Source organism: Xiphophorus hellerii, chromosome 23, assembly GCF_003331165.1.
Source record: "Xiphophorus hellerii strain 12219 chromosome 23, Xiphophorus_hellerii-4.1, whole genome shotgun sequence".
Classification (NCBI taxonomy): domain Eukaryota; kingdom Metazoa; phylum Chordata; class Actinopteri; order Cyprinodontiformes; family Poeciliidae; genus Xiphophorus; species Xiphophorus hellerii.
In genome coordinates this window covers 16,722,138-16,747,706 of record NC_045694.1, presented here as the reverse complement: position 1 = coordinate 16,747,706, position 25,569 = coordinate 16,722,138, and the positions used below count along the sequence as shown (strand labels likewise).

Genomic DNA, 25,569 nt, shown 5'->3' with positions numbered 1-25,569 from the left:
TTTTTCATCACCAATGAAGAATAAACTGAGTTGAGAAAGAGGGATCATCTTTCTAAGCAAATGTAATTAAATTATCACTCTGATATAAATATAGTGTGCATTTTTTTTCCATTTTTCAGAGACTTGCAGCACTAATTGTTAATTCGCTTGAGCATAATTTTTGTTAACATAACTTTCAAGATCTTCTTCTGTATGTCAACAGAACAAGAGTATTTGCCGTTAGAGCATTTGTCAGCTGTTCCAATGCAAATCCAAGTTCTATTAACGCCCCCAGTTCAGCATGGGCCCTAAGCAACCTCCAAAATTTATTTATTCTTTTTTATTTTATTTTATCAGTTCTCTCATTTCTTCATCATTAATGATGAAATGGACATTGCTAATGTCAATTGTGATATTCTCCTTCTGAAGTTCTGTTTATTTTAAAAAATGACAGAATTGTTACCTTAGTTTATATGCCTAATAAATACTGAACTGTTATAGTTGATCTAAAATGCTTTAGGTGTTTGTGAATTTATCATTTTGATTTAAGAAATATTTAGTTGCCCTCATCCTTTTGATAAAAGAATTAGTACCAAGGTCCATTTAGCTTTTTAATAAAATAAGACAACCGAGACTATTAATTCTTGAGAAAATGTCTTCTTTCTATGTCAATTTGGTTACCAACTTACAAAATGCATTTTCTTCAGCAAGAAATATTGAAGAAAATGACATTTTCACAGTCATTTTTATATTTGCATTTCAGCACATACCCTTTTTCCATAGGAGAAAGCATGGCAAATAAATTGTGTTTTGTTTTGTGCCTGGTGACACTTTTAATTCAAGAAACTAAATTTTCTTCACTGTTTTTTAAAAATAATTTCTTTTCAAATATAAGTTGAAAAAGTTGATAACTTACATTGCACTTTTCTAAACTTACACAATTTTCAAAATGCAATGCTTGTCTCTGTCAACGTTTTGGAAAATTAAGCTTTTCATTTGAATCATCTTTTATTTTACAATAAGTACAGGAGGTGGTGAACAGCACCAGCAGTTTCACTTTATTGTTTCACAGTTTTATTGTGTGTTTCGCTCTGTGGAGAATCACTTAATACCTGTTAAGTAATTTGCTTATACAATTGAAAGGTGATGCAGATTTGAAAGAAATTCTTACATGGTTCAAGGAAAATAACTGATTTTCTGGAAGAAGGGTTTTGGGTTAGTTTATAGATTTTAAGGATAGGCTTGTATCATGCTTAACATGCAGAAATAAAATCGAGGATTGTAGCACTTTGGAGTAGAGAGATGTTTGAATTTCAGTGAAATTGTAATAATATGAAGTTCTCTTTGACCCGAATACTAGAGATGTTACAAACATAAGTCTTGCGGTTTGAAATATGTTATATCAAGGTGTGATAGGGTCACATACTACATTATCCTTCCAGGGCTCTAAGGTCTTTTTTGTCCATTCTGAGTACATGCTGGTTTCATTTATTTCATCATCAACTGCTTATTTAATATTATTTGGAAAACCTGGAACCCTGTCATATTGAAAAATAGAAGAAAAAAAAAGAAACACATGCAACAATCGTTTCCCTCTCTTGATGGCGCTCTTCTATAAATGCCTGAGCCATGGCTGTTTGTGTCTCTTCCAATCTGTGTCAGTGGAACTAGAGCAATGGGTTGAGGGGTGTTGTGCATGGATGCGCATTTGTGCCTGTGTGCATGATGGAGAAGAGGAGAGCGCGGCTGTGTGCCAGTGGGACTGAATGAGTCAGAGAGAGAGAGAGATGGAGAGAAAGAAGTAGTGGAATGGGAACAGAGAGGGCGGAACACAAGCCGACAGCATCCCTAATAGAGCATGATTAACTCGGCAAGAGAAATCCAGAGCTGCTGGATTACAGCAGCGTTTGCAGCTTTATGACATTTAGAGGATTTTAATCAAATGTCGACTGCGCATCCTTTTGCTAAGGCATGGTGTATGATGGATCTTAACATCAGCTTTAAATGGCGGATTTATTTTTTCGTCTGCGCTCTCATTTTCGGTGTTTCATATGGAGAAATCCGCTATGTCCTTCCAGAGGAGATGAAGAGGGGGTCGGTAATCGGAAACTGTTGCGTTGGATCTCGGGCTTCAGGCGTCGGAGCTTCAAGCGCGTCGAGCTCGCGTTGTTGCTGAAGGAACCAGCCAGCTCTGTGAACTGGACACCGCCTCCGGCAATCTTTTGATCAGCCAACGAATAGATCGAGAGGAGTTGTGTGCACAAGCCAGCATCTGCATTCTACAGTTCCAGCTTTTACTGGAAGATCCCCTTCAAGCATTCAGCTTAGTCTTGGACATCGCAGACATAAATGACAACAGTCCAGTGTTTGCCACAGCGAGCGTAAAACTAGACTTAGTCGAATCTACTGTTCTGGGGAGGCGCTTTCCTCTGGAGAGCGCGCATGACCCCGATTTAGGCACGAACTCGATCCGTGAATATAAGCTGAGCCACAACGATCACTTTGCTCTAGAAATGAGCACCCAGATAAATGGTAACACCTATCCGGAATTAGTCCTTAAAAGGCAGTTGGATCGGGAAGCCGAAGCCGAACATCTACTGGAGATCAATGGAATTGACGGGGGGAAACCAATCAGATCAGGAACTGCCTTCATCCACATTCATGTTTTGGACGCCAATGATAATGTCCCAGTGTTTAGCCAAACAGTTTACAAAGTATCTGTGCCAGAGAACTCCGTCATAGGGACTCTGATAACAACTTTGAATGCCACGGACTTAGATGAGGGCGTCTATGGAGAAATAACTTACTCCCTCAGTCACCTGTCCGACAAGATGGGAGGGCTTATTGAAGTCAGCCCTTTGACTGGAGAAGTTCGGGTGGCAGGTGTTATTGACTATGAGGAAGCGAGCTCGCATGAGCTGGGAGTCCAAGCCAAAGATGGCGGCGGTCAGGCCTCACACTGTAAACTTGTAATTGATGTAATTGATTTGAATGATAATGAACCAGTGATAGAAATAAAGTCAGTGTCTGCTAACATAGCCGAGGACGCAAAAGTAGGAACTATGGTTGCCCTGATTAATATTTATGACATGGACACTGGCAGCAGCGGGCGCGTCACTTGTTCAATTCCAGACAATGTTCCATTTAAAATATTTTCTGAGGTCAAAAACTATTATATGCTAGTGACTGACGAAGTGCTGGACAGAGAACTCCAGTCAGAGTACAACATCACAGTCACCGCCACCGATTCTGGTTTTCCCTCTCTCTCCAGCGTAAAAGTTATAACTATATTGGTAAATGATGTAAATGATAATCCCCCGACATTTACGCACTCCCAATACAATGTCAACATTTTAGAAAACCAGCCAATGGGCACACTTGTGATGAAACTTGAAGCGCAGGACAGCGATGACGGAACAAATGCTAAAATACTTTACCACATATCAAGAGACGCACATTCGGAAGTGTCGTCTTTTCTCACCATTAACCCAGACACAGGGGAGCTCTTCACATCACGTTTATTTGATTATGAACAGTCCGCCCACTTCCAAATGAAGGTGGCAGCTCGAGATGGAGGTGACCCTGCGTTTTCCACCACATGCACCTTAAATGTATTTATTCAAGACCAAAATGACAACGCACCTGTTATCCTGTACCCCGTCCAAACCTCAGGGTTCATTGCTGAAGACGTGGTTCCAATTGAAGCGCCTAAAGGCTACCTGATTACTAAGGTGGTGGCTGTTGACCCGGATAGCGGCCATAACGCGTGGCTCTCTTACAGAATAATCAAAGCAACGCGGTCCAATCTGTTTATGGCAGACCTGCACACGGGTGAAATCAGAACTCTTCGGACCTTTACGGACGAAGACGAAACCAAACACACCATTGTGGTTTTGGTAACTGATAACGGGCGCGAATCACTTTCCGCCACTGCGACAGTCAGCATAAGGCTCAGTGACGGGCTTCCTGTCTTGAGCGAACTTTATGAATTTGTTGAAGAGACAAAGGACAATGCTAACGACAACTTAACGCTCTATTTAATAATCGCTTTATCGACCGTTTCATTTCTTTTCATCTTGCTGATCAGCGGTGTATTTTACTTTAATCTCTGTCGGCGCAGTTATGTGTATCGTTCAAATACAAGCAGTCTCCCCGTTTTCCCCACCGACATACTGCACCTCTACACTTAATGATTTTAGCCGATGTGGAACCTTGCTGAGAGATGACAGATACGACCCTTTTATGACCACGGGCTCGTGGAGAGGTGATTTTCGTTTCGGATCAAATACAGATACTGATACGCTTAAGAAAAGAAGCGCAGCATATCAAAAGAACACACTGAGGCGCCTGAGCGCAGAGAGGCCCAGTTTGAAGGTCAGAGCAGGGCCAACGCATCCTTGTTACGTTATAAAATGAGAATCAAACAGTAGATCAGTGGGGCAAATGTAGCCGCATCTTCTGACAAATGTATTCATTTTACCAGAGGCGGATTTAGTCTTTATGGGGCCCAATTCAAATTACAACCACGCGGCTCCCCACTTTGCTTTTATTTTATTTTTTAACACTTACAAATAAGCTTTACTTGTTTGCTCATTGTCCAAAATTACTGTAGATAATACATTATGTAATTTCCATTCTGAGAATTCTTTATGCTTGTTTGGTTCAAAAACAGTTCATCTATTTAAAAGGTGCAGGTGTTTCTGGGAAGTGCTGCCACTCAATGATGCGAGTAATTTACAGTTCTTATTGATTTTTGTTAAAGGTGCATATTAGCAACCAATGATATAATAACATCTGTCAATGTCATAACTTGCAAAAAAAGTAAAATAGAATTAAAGCCGATAAAACCAAGAGCTTGCCAATAATGTAAAAAGCTTTGTTACTGTTACTGATTGGTTATCAGATTAATGCATATTAATATAGGGCTGCTTTTTTTGGGATATATATTTTAATTTCAATACGGTTGGCAGTCAGTATTTTGTTCTGCACAACATGTGTTGCCACCAGCAACAAGTAGCTTATAACCACTTTTAGTGATGGTAACAGAAGCCTCATAGCTTATGTTAGTGGTGAAGTCACTGTAATGGGAAAAAAAGTGATTTGTTTATCGTTTATGCATTTCCATCCAAGATTACAGTATATAACAATGTTATGCAATGTTTTTACGGGTTGTGGTGTGGATCAGTTTACCTGTATAGTATTCTTCAGGCAATTTTGGAGCATGCCATTCATAACATTTATTTAAATAAATAAACAGGCAAACAAATAAATAAGTGAATAAACACTGTGATACTGATACTGCATCCCAGATTGCGTTTGAATATATTGTTCTCTGGACTTCATTTGTGATTACTTAACATATGTGTAAAATGTTTTTGTTTGTTTTGTATTTTTCTTTAATAAATTTGCATGAACATGTTCACCGATTTTGTACACAATTTTAAAACAACCTGGGTTTAAACACTGAAAGTAATTTAAAGCTTGGTATATTCCTTTAATATATTCCAAAAATATATATTTTTATTTGCTTTCTGTGTGACCGCTTTAAGCAGGCAGTTAGATGTTACATCAAGTTTTCTTTGTCAAAGTATAAAAAAAATAAATGAGATTATTTATATAAGTCCTTCTCAGAGCATCAACTTCTATAAATTTCAATTATACTCAGGGGTAATGTTGCTTAATTTTGCAACCTTTCCTTTTTTGTTTGTTTTATTTTGCTTTATACAAAGGGCATGATTTATGTTTAAGTATGATGTAGTTGACTTAATGTCCAGTGAATAGTAACTATTCTGGTTTGTTTTTAAAATGTTCACTGTGTAGGAGCTCTTCCACGTATTACATTTGTGACTTGGTAGACACTATAGGTCAAATAATGTCAAGTGATATTTTGGTTGAAAGAGTATAATGTGACTTTTTGTGTGACACAAAAGACTTTGCATAATTTCATAAATTAGTTTCATGAATGGAACAAAATATATAAAGTCTGTACACACGCAAAGAAAAATAAACTTATATAGAGTATTGTACTTCTTTTTTTCCATTTTTTCCAGTGTGCTTCTTACAAAACATTGTCGAACTTTCACTTGTCATGTTTTTAATCGATGTAATAGAGATTAACAAACATAAATACATTGTTTTCCCCTTATATCAGGTAATAAGTACTATTGGCTGACAATTAATTACACTCAAAAATGTATAAAAAAAATAATTTCTAAATCAATTCCAATAAAATAAACATATTTTTACTTGGCATATAATTATTCATAATATTTATTTCATTCTTCCCTACATTATTTTTATGTCATTAACATAAAGTACAAACTAGTAACATCTTTAGATTCAGATCTTTATTCATATCTAAATCGGAAAGTCATTTTAATTAATGAAATATGAAACATTAATCAGCCTTCAGGTCATACCAACAACAAACAGCAGTTTAAATTTGTGTGAGCTTCACTCAAACTTGTGCTTACCGTTTTATAAAACAACAAATCTGTGTTGTTTTATTTCTCTCTCATATAAAGAGGAATTGTTTGCCTATTGGGGCATTTTGCTGACTGGTTCACTGTGGTGAAGTAGGTCATACTTGTCATGAAAAGACTCTCATTTTAAATTTATATGAATTTCTGAATTTGTTATTGCTGCAGGCGTATCCATGTTTCTAATTTTAGCCACGGTAGGAGGAGGAAAAGCGGTGCTTCAATTTTACTTACTCCTATCTAGGTCGCAGGAGTGCTGCTCTAAAAGGTGATGAATAGAGTATTACAGCACAACTCACAACAACAACATATTATTATTGTTATTATTATTATTATTATTATTATTAACAAATAGCAATCCTTAGACCCACAAACATTTTTGAAAATGCTTTTGTTTATCAGAAATCTATCTCACTAATAATGTTGCATGTTTGGTTGCTTTATTGTTCCTTTTGTAATCGCTTCCTCTTTTTATTCGTTTTCCTAAGTGTTTTAGCAAATTTGAGCATGCTCTCAAATGAGCATGTAAATTAGCCCTTTATTGACACCAGATCGATCCTTGTTAATATGTTAATCCTATATTCATAAATGCAAACATTTTTGTGTGGTCATGTTACTTAAATTGTATGAGGGAACCTCAGTACACATACAACTTTTAGCTGCTATTTAGTAAAGACAGACTGCACTTTGTTCTACATTATAAAAATCATAAAAAATATCTGTACTTCTTAGATGAAACTATTTAGTTCAATGAAATGTTGACTCTTAGTAATTTTATATGACAATTAAGTAAAATTTCTGACTCTTTAAGATCTTTTCCACTATCATCTCATTCCAGAACTAATGTCATTTCAATGTTTACTTGTCTTGGACCTTCCCTTTGAAAAGAAAGAAGAAAATGTCTTTTAACTCATTTTTTAAATACCATTTTTTTTCAGGAATCATGTTTAAGATTTTCTACAGGATTTATAGCAACTAATCATTGTGTTTTCTCTTTCCCTTTCTCGGTGATCATCATGGATGAAATATCTGTTCCATTCCCTATAGGTAAGAACATTTTCCTTTTTCGTAAATATATCTCTCTCTCACTAACCCCCACAAACCCACGCACATGCCCACACACACACACACACACACACACATACACAAACAGAGACTGGCCTACAGACATGGACAAGCACCTCTATATTGCATTCTCAACATCACCATGAACAATGCTCACAAATCAGAAACAAATTAAGCATGTCTTCCTTTCTTGGTGTCCTTCTTATTTGCATTAACTTTTATCACATAACACCAATACCAGCACTCTTACAATGTCATTGTACTTTCCACGAGCAAAATGGGCAAAATTAAAAGGTATACAAAAAAACCCCTGAAATGGTAGTTTAGTTTTGTAGCACAGGCTGATGCATTACTATGTTTTCCGTGTGCAGTGTTGGATTTCTTTTTCCCAGACTTTGCACCACCACTTGAATATTTATTATCCAAGTTTCCATTAGCTAGTCTATATCTGAGTTATGCACCATAATGAGACATACAGTATATGATTCTGTTTTTAACATATTTTCAAGAAAACTATTAAAAGGTTCAAGGCAAATGTGTGTCCTTTTAAAACTTAACTAAAAATACACCTCCAGAGACTGGGAAGAATTGTGCTGTTTAAATTATTGCACAATGATTTATGCATGTGAAAGAGTGTTGTGCAGTGTAGATGTTGATTCTGCTGTTCAAATGTAGGTCACTGCACTCATCAAAGAGAGTACATGGGGGCGGGGGAAGAGTATAAATCTACTTATTTATATATGTTCCTACTTTTCTTTATATGTTACTCTTCCCAGCCAATTGTCTTAGTACGTTCAGTCTTTTCAATCTTTTATTTTTTTTCCTCATTAAATGGTTGTTTCAGTTACTCTCCTTTTTTGTGTGATTTGTTATTACAATTTAAAGGGAAGGTTTAGTGGTTGCTGTCTTTTATTGTTCTACTCAGCCTGGCAATTTTTATGTGTATTTAAAATTAGTGTAATTTATATTTTGACAAGTTTGTTAAAGAGTGTTACAAACACAGATAATTAAAAAATAGTCCAGGAATAATTTTTCAGATATTTTATATCATCCATTTTCCACATTTTCCTTCATTTTAAACTGTTTTATTGACGTTCTGTAACACGGAGGGTTAGAAAAGAGGGATGTATGATGTCTGGATGAACTGAACAGCAGAAACAGTGGAATAGTTTTGGACACACAGAGATTACGTCGTTCTGTTCTGTGACTTTAGATGGTGCTGTTGCCTAAGCACACTGCTGGTGTGTTTAATGAATCTGTCTCCACCCGTCTCAGACAGAAAACAAGACAAGGATTGGATTTCTACTCACTCCATTTGGATTGAGTTGTAGCTTTGCTTGATTCTGAAGACTTTATATAAAAAATAAAAAAACGAAGGCATATTTTTTTCATCACTGTATGGATAACTGAATTGTTAATATTCCTTGAGACGAAATGGGTAATCTGAAACACAGAGGCCCTGCGCTCGTTTGGAAAATCTCCATTTTGCTTTTCTGCCTCCATGCTTCGGTCAGCGGACAAATTCGCTATTCTATACCAGAGGAAATGAGGAAAGGACTGTTTGTTGGAGACGTTGCAAAGGACCTAGGATTGGACATTAGAAGGTTGGTGTCCGGTCGGGCTCGACTTGTAATAGATGATGAGCATCAATATGTCACGCTAAACCAGAACAAAGGACACATCGTGGTCAATGAAAGGATTGACAGAGAAATCCTTTGCGCAAAAAAGTCGCCCTGCAGCTTTACTCTAGAAATTGTCCTGGAAGATCCACTCGAGTTGTTTGCTATTACAATTGAGATACAAGACGTGAATGATCACGCTCCCGTTTTCCCGAAAAATGAAATTAATTTAGAAATTAGTGAGTCGACGTCCGCTGGCACGGTTTTTCTGCTTGATAGCGCAGTTGATCCCGACGTGGGAATAAACTCACTGCAGACATATTCGTTAAAAGGAAATGAACATTTTGTTCTTAAGCAACATACTAGAGCTGACGGTAGTAAATATCCTGAAATGATGCTTCAAAGTAATCTGGACCGTGAAAAACAAAGCGAGCATGCGCTGATTTTAACAGCGGTTGACGGCGGAGAGCCGCAAAAATCAGGAACCGTAAAGATTAATGTGTCTGTTTTAGATGCAAACGACAACGCGCCGATTTTCACGCAGTCGTCGTATAAGGCAACTGTTTTGGAAAATGTTTCACCAGGTGCGGTTATAGCGAAAGTCAGTGCGGAAGATGCGGATCAAGGTTACAATGGCAACATCGCATATTCTTTCACCCACCAAAAAGATGATTCCTCTTGTCCTTTTGAGATCAATCCAGTCAGTGGAGAGGTTAAACTAACTGGTGAGCTAGATTTCGAAATGTATCCAAGTTATGAAATAAATATTCAAGCTAAAGATCCGTGGGGGTTAGCAGGTGCCAGCAAGTTAATGATTGAGGTAGCAGATATAAACGACAACAGCCCCGTCATCACAATGACCTCATATTCAGGGAAGATTTCTGAAGATTCTCCCTATGGTACGGTGGTGGCTTTGATTAGTGTCCAAGATAAGGATTCGGGGAGAAACGGTCAAGTGCACTTAACTATAGAAGAAAATTTACCATTTAAAATTAAATCGTCTCTAAGAAACTATTATACGCTGGCGACGGAAAAAATCCTCGACCGGGAGAGACACTCGAAATACAACATTACTCTCACTGCCACTGATGAAGGCGTTCCTGCCTTATCAAGCACGAAGGTTTTAAGTCTAGAAGTCACTGATGTTAATGACAATGCCCCAGGATTTATCAAGGATAATTATATCACTCAGGTTATGGAAAATAACCCTCCTGGTGTTTCCTTGCTGCAGGTCCACGCAGGGGACCCAGACCTTGGTCAGAACGCACGTATTTCGTATTATCTTATCGACAGCGAAATTAATGGAAATCCAGCGTCTGCGTATTTCTCAGTTAATACAGAAAGTGGAGACATCCAGTCGTTGCGTTCATTTGATTATGAACAGCTCAAAGAATATAAAATACGTGTACAAGCACAGGATGGAGGTTCTCCTTCACTCCGCAGTAACACGACAGTTATAATACGCGTCCAGGATCAGAATGATAATCCCCCTCAGGTTCTGTATCCAGTCCAGACTGGTGGTTCCATGGTGGCTGAAATGGTTCCTCGTTCAGCAGATGTGGGCTACCTGGTGACTAAAGTGGTGGCTGTGGATGTGGACTCTGGACAGAATGCCTGGCTCTCCTATAAACTACAGAAAGCCACAGACAGAGCGCTGTTTGAAGTGGGCTTACAGAATGGAGAAATAAGAACTATCCGTCAGGTGACTGATAAAGATGCTGTGAAACAAAGACTGACTGTCATAGTGGAGGACAACGGGCAGCCCTCTCGTTCAGCTACAGTCATTGTTAACGTGGCGGTGGCGGACAGCTTCCCTGAAGTGTTGTCGGAGTTCAGTGACTTTCCACATGATAAGGAATACAATGACAACCTGACTTTTTACTTAGTGTTGGCTCTGGCTGTGGTTTCCTTCCTCTTCATCACATGTTTAGTGGTTATTATATCAGTGAAGATCTACAGATGGAGACAGTCTCGCATCCTGTATCACTCCAGCCTCCCTGTGATTCCATATTATCCACCTCGTTACTCAGACACTCTGGGAACAGGAACTTTGCCACACAATTACAATTACGAGGTCTGCAGGACGACTGATTCCAGAAAGAGTGACATTAAGTTCGGACAAGCAAACAGTCAAAACGTGTTGCTAATGGATCCCAGTTCTTTTGGGACGATACAGCGGATACAGAGTGAGAAGAGCATCCTGGATGAAACTGACTCTCCAGTAGAGGTTAGCTAAGTTCCCTTTTTTCATTCATATATTTGTCGTTTTGTTGTATACATTTGTAAAATTTTTTTTGAAAGAATACTCACTGACGTCACACCAATATATTCAAGAAATTGCAGCAGCTCTTTCTTATAAAAAATAACATCAACAAAATAACCGGTTTTCAGCTTTTACACAATGAGTGTCTGCAGAATGGTGCAGAGACTTGGTGCTTTTTGATAATGTCCTTTAAGCTGGTTCTAGATGATCTTTTAAATGCGTTTTACTTTGTCAATTGAGAAGCAGAAATGAATTAACTTTTCCAATAACGTTCAAATTTATTGGACATTAGTGTTAATTATATTAAGGGTTTGTTTGAGTGTAACATGAAGATAAAATATGTCAATAACTTATGTATTCATTATTTCTTTGAAGTTACTGTTTTTCTTTACTCACTAGCTCATATAATGGGGTCTACGCGACTGACCACTGACTGCAGCTAATTCGCTCTCCATGGTCCTGAACTGACTGTCTAGTTTTTCTCTTCAGATTAATTAAGAAAGATGTTATGTAAAACGATATTTGACATTAAATTTAAAACACTTCTATAATAATTCACTGTATTACTAAATCCTGAAGAACAATTTTACATTGTGTGCAATAGTAGATAGATAGCTTGTAAAGGACAGCGTTCTAGTTCATAATATGCTTTCATGACTCAAGTAGTATGTCCCATATTAATTGTGTTTTATAAAACAGTATTTAGACTAAGGTGGATGTATGTTACATTGCTAATGTAATAAATAACTTGAATTTCCATACTCATTATTTAATTTAATTTAAAAGCTGCTTATCATTTCAACTATAATGTGATATTTAAGGTGTTTTTAATTCAATGTGTTTTATTATTACATTATTTTAGGGTGATTTTTATAAAGAGAAAAGTTTCAGGCATTTTGAGTTAAAGTTTTTGCTTCCACTGGAATGAGGTGTGCTTTCGATAGAGATACTTTAGATGAAGCTTTTACTTTAGTTATGATGCAGATTCAGCTAATGTAGTCTTTCCTTTTGATTGCTAATTATATCTCACTATGGATATTTAATATTACAGTGTTTCAAAATAATCATTGGTTAAATGTCATTCTATATATTTTTTTATTTGTTTTTCTTTTAAAGTATATATTTTACTTAAGATTAGTTAATTTATTAGACCTTATATAACATGACAATTTAAATCTTAAACTTGAAATTGCTATGAAATGTTCCAAATTAAATTTGGGCAATTACGCTCATTCTGTAGATTTATGTTTGTTAATTGAATTCAGGTTGCTTTGCCCAGCTCAGTATATCATTAATAAATTAAGAATATTGTCTTTTACTTGCATGTTTCTCATATATGCACCCTGTAACTATAGAAGACCTAAATATTTACATCAATACTTTTATTATCATTTATTTATTATTGGAGCCTTGCAACGGAATTTCTTTCACCTTGTACGTTTTTAAACGTACAATTGCGTGACAATAAACTCTGTGTCTATATATGTATTTATTTAGATACATGAATGCTTCACTTAGTGATTTTGAGACAGGACGACTTTAAAAGAAAATAGTTTGTTGTTTTTTTTTTTTATTTCGAACATGATAGTAGGATTCAATCATGCACTAGAACAAGAGTTCTTTGGAAAGTTGCGCTAGACACTTTTACCCAACACTAAGCAGAGTTTAAGTTAGGAGTTCTTCATTTTCTCCTCTAAGTGACGCTGTTGTCTGGTGAATGCGGGAGACTTTTGGAGCATATTAAGGCAGAGCTGGTTTATTCCTTCGTCATTGCATTTTACATCAGCAGACTATAGACGTTAATCCACAACACGACTTCATATTTGACTACAGAAATAATTTCAAAGAAAATGTGCCTGTCGCTGAGCTAAACCGTTTTTTGATTGTGGCTGCGTTTGCTCGAAGACTAGTTTTTACATGGAGTTCAAAGACCTGCAACGAGAAGGTGGCGTAAGATGGCGATTGAGGCTTGTGTGCGTTTTTCTGCTGTCCTTTCTTCATCCGGCAAATGCGCAGGTCCGGTACTCGATCCCAGAGGAGCTAAAAATTGGTTCTCTTGTTGGCAACGTAGCGCAGGACCTTGGTTTGGATCTGACGAGGCTCCGTTCGGGTCGGGCCCGCATCGTGACCGGAGAAAACATCCAGTACACCGAGCTGAAAGCAGACAAAGGGACTTTAATCGTGAATGAGAGAATCGACCGAGAGCAGCTCTGTGGAGATGCCACGCCGTGCAGCTTTACTTTTGAGATTTTATTGGAAAATCCAATGGAGCTGCACCCTGTAACCATAGAAGTCCTGGACGTGAACGACAACGCTCCCACCTTCCAGACCAATCACTTGGAATTTGAAATTAGCGAATCCGCAGCACTCGGCTCCCGTTTTGGTTTAGAGAGCGCGGATGACAAAGATGTTGGTCAGAACGGCCTGCAGAACTACATTTTAACTCCAAACGATAATTTCGTTTTGAAACAGCATGTTAATCCGGATGGAAGTAAATATGCCGAAATGGTGCTTCAGAAATCTTTAGATAGAGAGAAAAAGCCACACCTTTCTCTGAAATTGCTTGCTGTGGATGGCGGAAACCCCCAGAAATCTGGTACAGTATTAATAGATATTAAAATTCTAGATGTTAATGATAATGCACCAGTGTTTAATCAAACAATATATAAAGCCGCGGTGACCGAAAATGCCCCAAAAGGCACTCATGTTATCACGGTCAATGCAAGCGATATAGACAGCGGTTTAAATGCTCAAATAACATATCATTTTTCAAAATCAAAAGCAGGGAAAACTGATCTATTTGATATAGATGAAACCACGGGAAAAATATATGTGACTAAAGAAATTGACTTTGAGAAAGACAAAAGAATTGAGTTCAGAGTCGAAGCAAAAGATCAGGGAGGACTTACAGACTCGAGCAAAGTTGAAATTGAGGTTCTTGATGTGAACGATAATGCTCCAGTCATTACCGTTATGTCTTTTAACAGCCCAGTCTCAGAAAACTCACCTATTGGTAAAACAATTGGTATCATTAATGTTAAAGACCTCGATTCAGGAGAAAACGGACAAATGAGATGCAGGATTGAAGGGAATGTTCCTTTTAAAATAAAATCCAATGTCAGAAATTATTACGCCTTAACAATTGATGCTGAATTAGATCGAGAAACTGTTTCAGAATACAACATAACTCTTGTTTGCTCAGATCAAGGATCTCCTATTCTTTCAAGCAAAAAATCGTTTAATCTCCAGATCTCGGATATCAATGACAATGCCCCTGTGTTTTTAAAAAACATGTTCAGTGCTGAAGTTAAAGAAAATAATTCTCCTGGCGTCTCCATATTAACTCTGTGTGCTAAAGATTCCGATGAAAACCAAAATGCTAGGGTTTCCTACATTTTAGAAGAGAAACAGATTGGTGGGTCCCCAATTTCTGAATATCTTTCAGTAAATTCAGAAAGTGGTGTCGTTCATGCCGTTAGATCGTTTGATTATGAACAGATCAAAGAATTTGTATTCGTAACCAGAGCGCAGGATGGAGGCTCTCCTCCTCTCAGCAGCAACGTGACTGTAAAAATCCTGATCAAGGATCAGAATGATAATCCACCCCAGGTTCTGTACCCAGTCCAGACTGGTGGCTCCATGGTGGCTGAAATGGTTCCTCGTTCAGCAGATGTGGGCTACCTGGTGACTAAAGTGGTGGCTGTGGATGTGGACTCTGGACAGAATGCCTGGCTCTCCTATAAACTACAGAAAGCCACAGACAGAGCGCTGTTTGAAGTGGGCTTACAGAATGGAGAAATAAGAACTATCCGTCAGGTGACTGATAAAGATGCTGTGAAACAAAGACTGACTGTCATAGTGGAGGACAACGGGCAGCCCTCTCGTTCAGCTACAGTCATTGTTAACGTGGCGGTGGCGGACAGCTTCCCTGAAGTGTTGTCGGAGTTCAGTGACTTTCCACATGATAAGGAATACAATGACAACCTGACTTTTTACTTAGTGTTGGCTCTGGCTGTGGTTTCCTTCCTCTTCATCACGTGTTTAGTGGTTATTATATCAGTGAAGATCTACAGATGGAGACAGTCTCGCATCCTGTATCACTCCAGCCTCCCTGTGATTCCATATTATCCACCTCGTTACTCAGACACTATGGGAACAGGAACTCTGCCACATGTGTACAATTACGAGGTGTGCAGAACGACTGACTCTAGAAAAAGTGACTGTAAGCTCGGCAGAGGTGGTAGTCAGAACGTGTTGCTAATGGATCCCAGTTCTACAGGGACAATGCAGCGGATCCAGAGTGAGAAGAGCATCCTGGATGAACTCGACTCTCCACTAGAGGTTAGTTCTGTCATTCTGCCTTTCCTCTGTGCTGTAAGTTATATGTCAATTTACAAAACATTTGAAAAGAAGAGTTAAAATACATCTGAAAATAATAGTCCTCTACATTAGATGACTTTGCTGCTACACAACGTAAAATGGACAAAAATATGTAGGGGATAAAAATGTGAGGTGCTGTCAACTCATGTATGTCTTTAGTCCTTAAAATTCTCCCTCAGGTGCGTAAATATACTCTCTGATTTGTATGCAGACACATTGTAGGCGCTAACGTGCATAGATTTGCAGATTTGCAGATTTGCATTGCCGTTTTATTTTCACAAAATGGTGGAATTTCTGAGAGAAAAGAAAGGCCATAATTATTTTCGGCATTAATATAAAATATAAAAATCTTAATTGGAATTCTGAAAACATCCACAAGCCCATGTTGCCGAAAATGTGCTGGCCTGATGTGGTCGCGTCTGGATGTGTTGGTTAAAAGAGAACAATCATCAGTTATCATATGTTATAAATCATCACCTGGCTTTTTAATTCCCCAAAAATAATGGTCAAAGCAAGACGACATGTCATCGCTATATCACTTCCTGACGCTATCAGGAAGTAATTTAAGCTTTGATTACATGCTTCTGAGTTTTCTGTCTTGATGTTAGCAATTTGTCTTTAGTTGTACATTCATTCATTTTACTCTAGCTTTATTATTTTTATCTGTTTTATCTCCCTCTTCTTTTTAAATGCAGCATTAAATCCTACACTGAGGGATATATATATATATATATATATATATATATATATATATATATATATATATATATATATATATATATATATATATATATAATCTGTTGTATATAATATATATAACAGATTCATGAAGAGTATTACAGTCTTTAGCCCTCGTTTGACTTTTTTTTTTTTAACTCTAAGCGACGCTGTTGGTCTGTAAAAGATTTTCTGTGCATCTCGTCACTAAGGCTGTCCTCATGCAGAAAGTGCAGAGGAGGCGCTTCGTTTTAGTTGGTTGCAAATTCAAGGCAGTAGCTGCACTGACAAAAGAAGACTTGGAAAATCGAAATATTTTGGAGAAAAACATCAAATAGCATTTTAAACCGCGACAGAGTAAATAATCATTTGGACAGTTATCGCTTACACCTTTAAATGACGGGGAATATAAAATGCGTGTCCTTCGCATGGATGAAATGGCGACTATTTTCCGGGACCCAACGGCAAATGGGGCTGCTTGTTTTTCTGCTTTATTTCGTTCACATGGTAGATGGACAGATTCGCTATTCTGTTCCAGAGGAACTGAAGAAGGGCTCCGTCATCGGTAATGTGGCGCAAGATCTCGGCTTGGATGTAAAACGGCTCCGAACGGGACGCGCCCGTATTGTGACCGGAGAAAACGTTCAATACACCGAGCTGAATGCAGACAAAGGGATCCTCCTGGTGAACGACAGAATAGACCGAGAACAGCTTTGTGGAGATGTTACGCCTTGCAGCTTCAGCTTTGAGATGATTTTGGAAAACCCGATGGAACTGCACAGAATCACTGTGGAGGTTTTGGATATAAATGATCATGCTCCAGTCTTTCCAAGCAAAGATAAACCAATCAGGTTTGAAGTCAGCGAATTAGCTGCTGTCGGGGTGCAGTTTCCGCTGCAGACCGCAGAGGATTTAGATGTAGGCCAAAACGCGTTGAAAGATTATGTTTTATCACCGAACGACAATTTTATACTGAAGCAACATGTAAATACAGACGGAAGTAAAAATGTTGAAATGGTGCTGCAGAAGGCTTTAGACAGAGAACAACGTCCCGATCTGCATTTGAAACTAATCGCAGTTGATGGAGGGACTCCGCAGAGATCTGGATCAGTGAATATAGATGTGACCGTGTTAGATGCCAATGACAATATTCCAGTATTTAATCAGTCGGTTTATAAAGCGTCTGTGGTAGAAAACACTGTTAAAGGTACAAGTGTTATTACCGTGAACGCAACAGACGCTGACAGCGGATCAAATGGGCTCATTTCTTTTAGTTTGTCTAAAATGAAGGGGAGTGCCGGGGATGTTTTTAGCATCGATGATAGCACGGGCACAGTTTATGTTTTTGGCGAAATAGATTTTGAGAAACAGAGGAGATATGAGGTGCGAGTTGAGGCAAAAGATCAGGGTGGCTTGATCGGCACAAGTAAAGTTATAGTTGATGTAGTTGACATTAATGACAATGCCCCAGTAATAAATGTGATGTCTTTTTCCAGTCCAATAGTGGAGAATGCACCTACTGGTACAACAGTCGCTATTTTAAACATTAAAGATGCTGACTCTGACAAAAATGGTCAAATTAAATGTTCTGTAGTTGGAAAACTTCCTTTTAGAATTGAATCATCTTTAACAAACTACTACAATTTGGTCTTAGATCAAGATTTAGATAGGGAATCTGTCCCAGAGTATAACATAACGGTAACTGCTACTGATTTCGGTTATCCTCCTCTGTCATCATCAACAGAATTGCGCCTTACAATATCGGATGTCAACGACAACGCTCCATTGTTTGACAAAAGTAGCTATTCTGCATACGTAATGGAAAACAATCCAATTGGCTATTCTATATTTTCTGTCAGAGCGCGGGACTCGGACTGGAACCAAAACTCCAGAATCTCATATATTTTAGAAGACACACAAGTTGGTGGAAATCCAGTCTCTGTTTACGTGTCTTTAAACGTTGAAACCGGAGTTCTAAGCGCGGTTCGGTCATTTGATTACGAGCAAATAAAAGAGTTTCAGCTTGTGGTCAAAGCACAAGATGGAGGCTCTCCTCCACTGAGCAGCAACGTGACTGTGAAAATCCTGATCCAGGATCAGAACGATAATCCACCTCAGGTTCTGTACCCAGTCCAGACTGGTGGCTCCATGGTGGCTGAAATGGTTCCTCGTTCAGCAGATGTGGGCTACCTGGTGACTAAAGTGGTGGCTGTGGATGTGGACTCTGGACAGAATGCCTGGCTCTCCTATAAACTACAGAAAGCCACAGACAGAGCGCTGTTTGAAGTGGGCTTACAGAATGGAGAAATAAGAACTATCCGTCAGGTGACTGATAAAGATGCTGTGAAACAAAGACTGACTGTCATAGTGGAGGACAACGGGCAGCCCTCTCGTTCAGCTACAGTCATTGTTAACGTGGCGGTGGCGGACAGCTTCCCTGAAGTGTTGTCGGAGTTCAGTGAATTTCCACACGATAAGGAATACAATGACAACCTGACTTTTTACTTAGTGTTGGCTCTGGCTGTGGTTTCCTTCCTCTTCATCACGTGTTTAGTGGTTATTATATCAGTGAAGATCTACAGATGGAGACAGTCTCGCATCCTGTATCACTCCAGCCTCCCTGTGATTCCATATTATCCACCTCGTTACTCAGACACTTTGGGAACAGGAACTCTGCCACACGTGTACAATTACGAGGTGTGCAGAACAACTGACTCCAGAAAGAGTGACTGTAAGCTCGGCAGAGGTGGTAGTCAGAACGTGTTGATTATGGATCCCAGTTCTACAGGGACGATGCAACGGATTCAGAGTGAGAAGAACATCCTGGATGAACCCGACTCCCCTTTGGAGGTGAGTTTGAAAGTGAATCTTCTCTTTCTGGTGCTACTATATAATAAAGCGTCATTGTTGTTGAAGGGTAGCGTCATTTCTAGCACCACGGACAGCTACTAAATCTGAATCCCTCAAATACTTTGCGTTCACTTTTCTGCTTCGAGAAAGTGAATTGCATTATAGACTTAAGTATTTATTTTGTTGTTAGTCTATATCTGAGTTAAGTGATTTTAATTTGAAATGATGAATGAATATAGTTTTTCAGCAGTTCTTTGCGTAAGTTGGTCATATTTCAGGCTTGACTTTATAACTGCTGGAAGTTGTGAGGAATAAAGCCCTGTGAACATTTCTAGACTTTAAGCTGCAGAAGTTTAATGTCTCTGCTGTGGTTTGTGTGTAATACTTCAGACATTCCATGATCTTTAAATACTTTTGATTAGACAGAGAGGGTGCGAAAGAGAGAGAATGAGGTCTATTGGTTTTTGTTTTGTATTTTAGCTAAATAAAAAAAATTAGAGAAGTAAAACTGTAGGCTCCCTCTTCATGCAATGGGTGTTTCTGAAGACGCTAATTGAAAACATGTAAGACTCATATCAGAAAAGGGATACTGACCGAAAATGTTAATCTTACTATGAAATGCTCCACTATGGAATCTGATTTGTTTCCTATAAGACAGAGGCTTTCATTTTACGCTACTAACGGATTGATTTGAGTAAAAACATGCTTTTGATTATATTTTGATGACCGGTTATAATATCAGAGAGTGAACGTATCTCATTCCTTTCTCAATGCAAACCTCCATTTGTATCACATAGTTTGTACTCTAAGGGACGCTGTTGATCAACATAACACACGGCGTTGCATTTCCAGACATCTCCTCCCTTCATTGTGGAGAGAGGAGACGCTTTACTTCATCAGAGCTGTTGTGAGGGAAAAAAGACATTGCTACATACGAAGGAAAATTAGGAAGGATTATGTTTGCTTAAAGTAGTATAATTTTTTTTCTGGGAAGAGTAGTATTTGGATTAATAGAAAACATATAATTCTTGTCTATGTTTTTTTTTTTCTTCTAACCATGGTTCGTATAATACCGCTCAGAACCGGATGGATAAAATGGCGTTATTGCGTCGGACAGAATTTTTTCAATTTGATTTTTCTTTGTTATATTTGTCATTTTGTGACTGGACACATCAGATATTCGATCCCAGAAGAGATGAAAAAAGGCTCACCGATCGGTAATATTGCACAGGATCTTAGTTTGGATCTGAAAAGGCTCCGTTCTGGTCGGGCCCGCATTGTCAGCGGAGAGAGCATCCAGTACGCGGAGCTGAAGTCAGACAAAGGGATTTTAGCAGTAAAGGAGAGAATCGACCGGGAGCAGCTTTGTGGTGACACAACGCCGTGTAGTTTCACTTTTGAGATGATTTTAGAGAATCCTATGGAGCTGCATCAGATTACGGTAGAGATTACAGATATAAACGATAACTCTCCGACGTTCAAAAGAGATAGCATGCATTTTGAAATAAGTGAAACTGCTGCCACCGGTGCTCGTTTCTCTTTGATAAGCGCAGAAGACCTGGATGTTGGTATGAACGGACTAAGAGATTATTTCTTGAGCGAGAACGATAATTTCATTCTTAAGCAACATTCAAACGCAGAGGGAAAAAGATACGCAGAGATGGTTCTCCAGAAAGCATTAGACAGAGAAGCAAACCCAAATCTGTCGCTGAAACTGATCGCTGTGGACGGAGGAACACCTCAGAGATCTGGCACCGTAAATATTAATGTCGCTGTTCTTGATGTTAACGATAATGCGCCTGTTTTCAATCAGTCTGTGTATAAAGCTGTGGTGACGGAAATGTCTCCTAAAGACACTTACGTCACCACTGTTAATGCCAGCGACGCAGATTTTGGTTCAAACGCAATTGTGACATATTATTTTTCAGACCTCGACAGCGCTCTAGGTGATTTATTTTCGGTTGATGAAAAAACAGGAGTAATTTCCGTAAAAGGTGATATAGATTATGAAAAGGACAAAAAGTATGAACTTAGAATTGATGCTAAGGATCAAGGAGGGTTGACAGACTCCAGTAAGGTGATCATTGAAATAGCAGATATAAATGACAACGCCCCTGTCTTGAGCGTGACGTCATTCACGAGTCACATATCAGAGGATTCTCCTCCTGGAACAACAATTGGCATAATAAATGTGAAAGACCTGGATTCAGGTGATAACGGACAGGTGAGCTGTAGAATTGAAGGGACAGCTCCTTTTAAGATCAAGTCTAATCTAAGAAACTATTACACCTTGACAACAGATTCAGTCTTAGACCGTGAGACCGTATCAGAATATAATATCACTGTTGTTGCAACGGACAACGGAACACCTCCACTTTCTGCTAAAAGAATATTTAATATTAAAGTGTCTGATGTGAATGACAACGCTCCATTGTTTTCAAAGAGTGTTTACAGCGCATTTATTACAGAGAATAACTCCCCAGGTGTTTCTGTCCTCACTCTGAAAGCCAATGATCCCGATGAGAGTCAGAATGCTCGCATTTCCTATATTTTAGAAGGCAAAAATATTGCCGGATCGTCAGTTTCTGAATATGTTTCTGTGAATGCAGAAACTGGAGTCGTACTGGCGGCACGTTCATTTGACTATGAACAACTTAAAGAGCTAGTTTTTGTCGTTAAAGCACAAGATGGAGGCTCTCCTCCTCTCAGCAGTAACGTGACTGTGAAACTGATCATCCAGGACCAGAACGATAATCCTCCTCAGGTTCTGTACCCAGTCCAGACTGGTGGCTCCATGGTGGCTGAAATGGTGCCTCGTTCAGCAGATGTGGGCTACCTGGTGACTAAAGTGGTGGCTGTGGATGTGGACTCTGGACAGAATGCCTGGCTCTCCTATAAACTACAGAAAGCCACAGACAGAGCGCTGTTTGAAGTGGGCTTACAGAATGGAGAAATAAGAACTATCCGTCAGGTGACTGATAAAGATGCTGTGAAACAAAGACTGACTGTCATAGTGGAGGACAACGGGCAGCCCTCTCGTTCAGCTACAGTCATTGTTAACGTGGCCGTGGCGGACAGCTTCCCTGAAGTGTTGTCGGAGTTCAGTGACTTTCCACACGATAAGGAATACAATGACAACTTGACTTTTTACTTAGTGTTGGCTCTGGCTGTGGTTTCCTTCCTCTTCATCACGTGTTTAGGTGGTTATTATATCAGTGAAGATCTACAGATGGAGACAGTCTCGCATCCTGTATCACTCCAGCCTCCCTGTGATTCCATATTATCCTCCTCGTTACTCAGACACTATGGGAACAGGAACTCTGCCACACGTGTACAATTACGAGGTGTGCAGGACGACTGACTCCAGAAAAAGTGACATTAAGTTCGACCAAGCAAACAGTCAGAACGTGTTGATAATGGATCCCTTTTCTTCTGGGACGATGCAGCGGATACAGAGTGAGAAGAACATATTGGATGAACCCTGACTCCCCTTTGGAGGTGAGTTAGAAAGTGAATCTTCTCTTTCTTGTGCTACTATATAATAAAGCGTCATTATTGTAGAAGGGTAGCGTCTTTTCTAGCACCACGGACAGCTACTAAATCTGAATCCCTCAAAAATTTTGCATTACTGCTTTGACAAAGTGAATTTCAATGTAGGCTTAAGTATTTATTCCCTTGTTAGTCCTTTTTTAGTTAAATGTTTTGAATTTGAATTGAGAACTCTATAATTTTCAGCAGTTCTTTTTGTAAGTTAGTCATATTTGAGGCTTTTCTGTTTAATTGCTGGTATGTGTAAGGAATAAAGCCCTGTGAAAAATGTTTAACTTTATGCAGTAGATGTTTAATGTTTCTATTATGGCGTGTTTGTAATAGTTTACACGGCCCGTGATCTCTAAAAATGTAATTTCACATTCAACCAGCTACTTATTATTCAAGTAATTACGATAACCTTCAGTAATTTGTTCAGTTAATATTATGTGCTGTAATAAGATACACAGACAGAGAGAGAGATTCTCTGAGATTGTATTATTATTATTTTTTTGCTTTGTTTTGGGGTTTTTTTTGCCGTTTGAGTTGAATAAAGATGTTAACTTTAAGTACAACTTCTAATGCAATCAGAATATGCGAAGACGCTAATTAACAATCTGAAAAGCTCATGTTTGAGAAAGAAAGTTGTCTTTTTCCGAAAATGTTAATCCTACTATGAAATGCTCCACTGGAACTCTGATTTGTTTCCTATAAGACAGAGACTTTCAATTGACACTAGCGAATTGATTTCAGTATAAACATTATTTTCATTATATTTTGATGACCGGTTATTAATATCAGAGAGTGAACGTATCTCATTTCTTTCTCATTGCAAACCTCCATTTGTATCACATAGTTTGTACTCTAAGGGACGCTGTTGATCAACATAACACACGGAGTTGCATGTCCAGACATCTCCTCCCTTCATTGTGGAGAGAGGAGCCGCTTTACTTCATCAGAGCTGTTGTGAGGGAAAAAAGACATTTCTAGTTAGACATACGAAGGAAATTTAAGGATTACGTTTACCTGTCGTAATATATTTTTTTCTGTGAAGAGTAGTATTTGGATTAATAGAAAACATATAATTCTTGTCTATGTTTTTTTTTTTTTTTTTTCTAACCATGGTTCGTATAATACCGCTCAGAACCGGATGGATAAAATGGCGTTATTGCGTCGGACAGAATTTTTTCAATTTGATTTTTCTTTGTTATATTTGTCATTTTGTGACTGGACACATCAGATATTCGATCCCAGAAGAGATGAAAAAAGGCTCACCGATCGGTAATATTGCACAGGATCTTAGTTTGGATCTGAAAAGGCTCCGTTCTGGTCGGGCCCGCATTGTCAGCGGAGAGAGCATCCAGTACGCGGAGCTGAAGTCAGACAAAGGGATTTTAGCAGTAAAGGAGAGAATCGACCGGGAGGAGCTTTGTGGTGACACAACGCCGTGTAGTTTCACTTTTGAGATGATTTTAGAGAATCCTATGGAGCTGCATCAGATTACGGTAGAGATTACAGATATAAACTGATAACTCTCCGACGTTCAAAAGAGATAGCATGCATTTTGAAATAAGTGAAATTGCTGCCACCGGTGCTCGTTTCTCTTTGATAAGCGCAGAAGACCTGGATGTTGGTATGAACGGACTAAGAGATTATTTCTTGAGCGAGAACGATAATTTCATTCTTAAGCAACATTCAAACGCAGAGGGAAAGAAATACGCAGAGATGGTTCTCCAGAAAGGATTAGACAGAGAAGCAAACCCAAATCTGTCGCTTAAACTGATCGCTGTGGACGGAGGAACACCTCAGAGATCTGGCACTGTAAATATTAATGTCGCTGTTCTTGACGCTAACGATAATGCGCCTGTTTTCAATCAGTCTGTGTATAAAGCTGTGGTGACGGAAATGTCTCCTAAAGACACTTACGTCACCACTGTTAATGCTAGCGACGCAGATTTTGGTTCAAACGCAATTGTGACATATTATTTTTCAGACCTCGACAGCGCTCTAGGTGATTTATTTTCGGTTGATGAAAAAACAGGAGTAATTTCCGTAAAAGGTGATATAGATTATGAAAAGGACAAAAAGTATGAACTTAGAATTGATGCTAAGGATCAAGGAGGGTTGACAGACTCCAGTAAAGTGATCATTGAAATAGCAGATATAAATGACAACGCCCCTGTCTTGAGCGTGACGTCATTCACGAGTCACATATCAGAGGATTCTCCTCCTGGAACAACAATTGGCATAATAAATGTGAAAGACCTGGATTCAGGTGATAACGGACAGGTGAGCTGTAGAATTGAAGGGACAGCTCCTTTTAAGATCAAGTCTAATCTGAGAAACTATTACACCTTGACAACAGATTCAGTCTTAGACCGTGAGACCGTATCAGAATATAATATCACTGTTGTTGCAACGGACAACGGAACACCTCCACTTTCTGCTAAAAGAATATTTAATATTAAAGTGTCTGATGTGAATGACAACGCTCCATTGTTTTCAAAGAGTGTTTACAGCGCATTTATTACAGAGAATAACTCCCCAGGTGTTTCTGTCCTCACTCTGAAAGCCAACGATCCTGATGAGAGTCAGAATGCTCGCATTTCCTATATTTTAGAAGGCAAAAATATTGCTGGATCGTCAGTTTCTGAATATGTTTCTGTGAATGTAGAAACTGGAGTCGTAC

At 38.7% G+C, this 25,569-nt stretch overlaps 3 protein-coding genes and 1 pseudogene across 4 annotated transcripts in view; all 4 read left to right on the top strand.

Moving 5' to 3' along the window:
- Positions 1–25,569, top strand: part of LOC116714991 (protocadherin gamma-A12-like) — a 188,203-nt gene that overhangs the window by 18,400 nt on the left and 144,234 nt on the right. The gene's annotated exons all lie outside the window — the stretch shown is intronic.
- On the top strand, positions 456–6,005 carry LOC116714976 (protocadherin beta-15-like; annotated as a pseudogene).
- Positions 7,540–11,378, top strand: LOC116714988 (protocadherin gamma-A10-like). The gene has a single exon (XM_032555806.1). It carries the CDS (start codon positions 8,958–8,960, stop codon positions 11,376–11,378), a length of 2,421 nt encoding a protein of 806 aa, XP_032411697.1. The 5' UTR covers positions 7,540–8,957.
- Positions 19,414–22,850, top strand: LOC116714984 (protocadherin gamma-A1-like). The gene is given in 2 exon segments (XM_032555803.1): positions 19,414–22,551; positions 22,553–22,850. Coding segments are annotated over 2 exon segments (2,427 nt in total). The 5' UTR covers positions 19,414–20,409; the 3' UTR covers positions 22,838–22,850.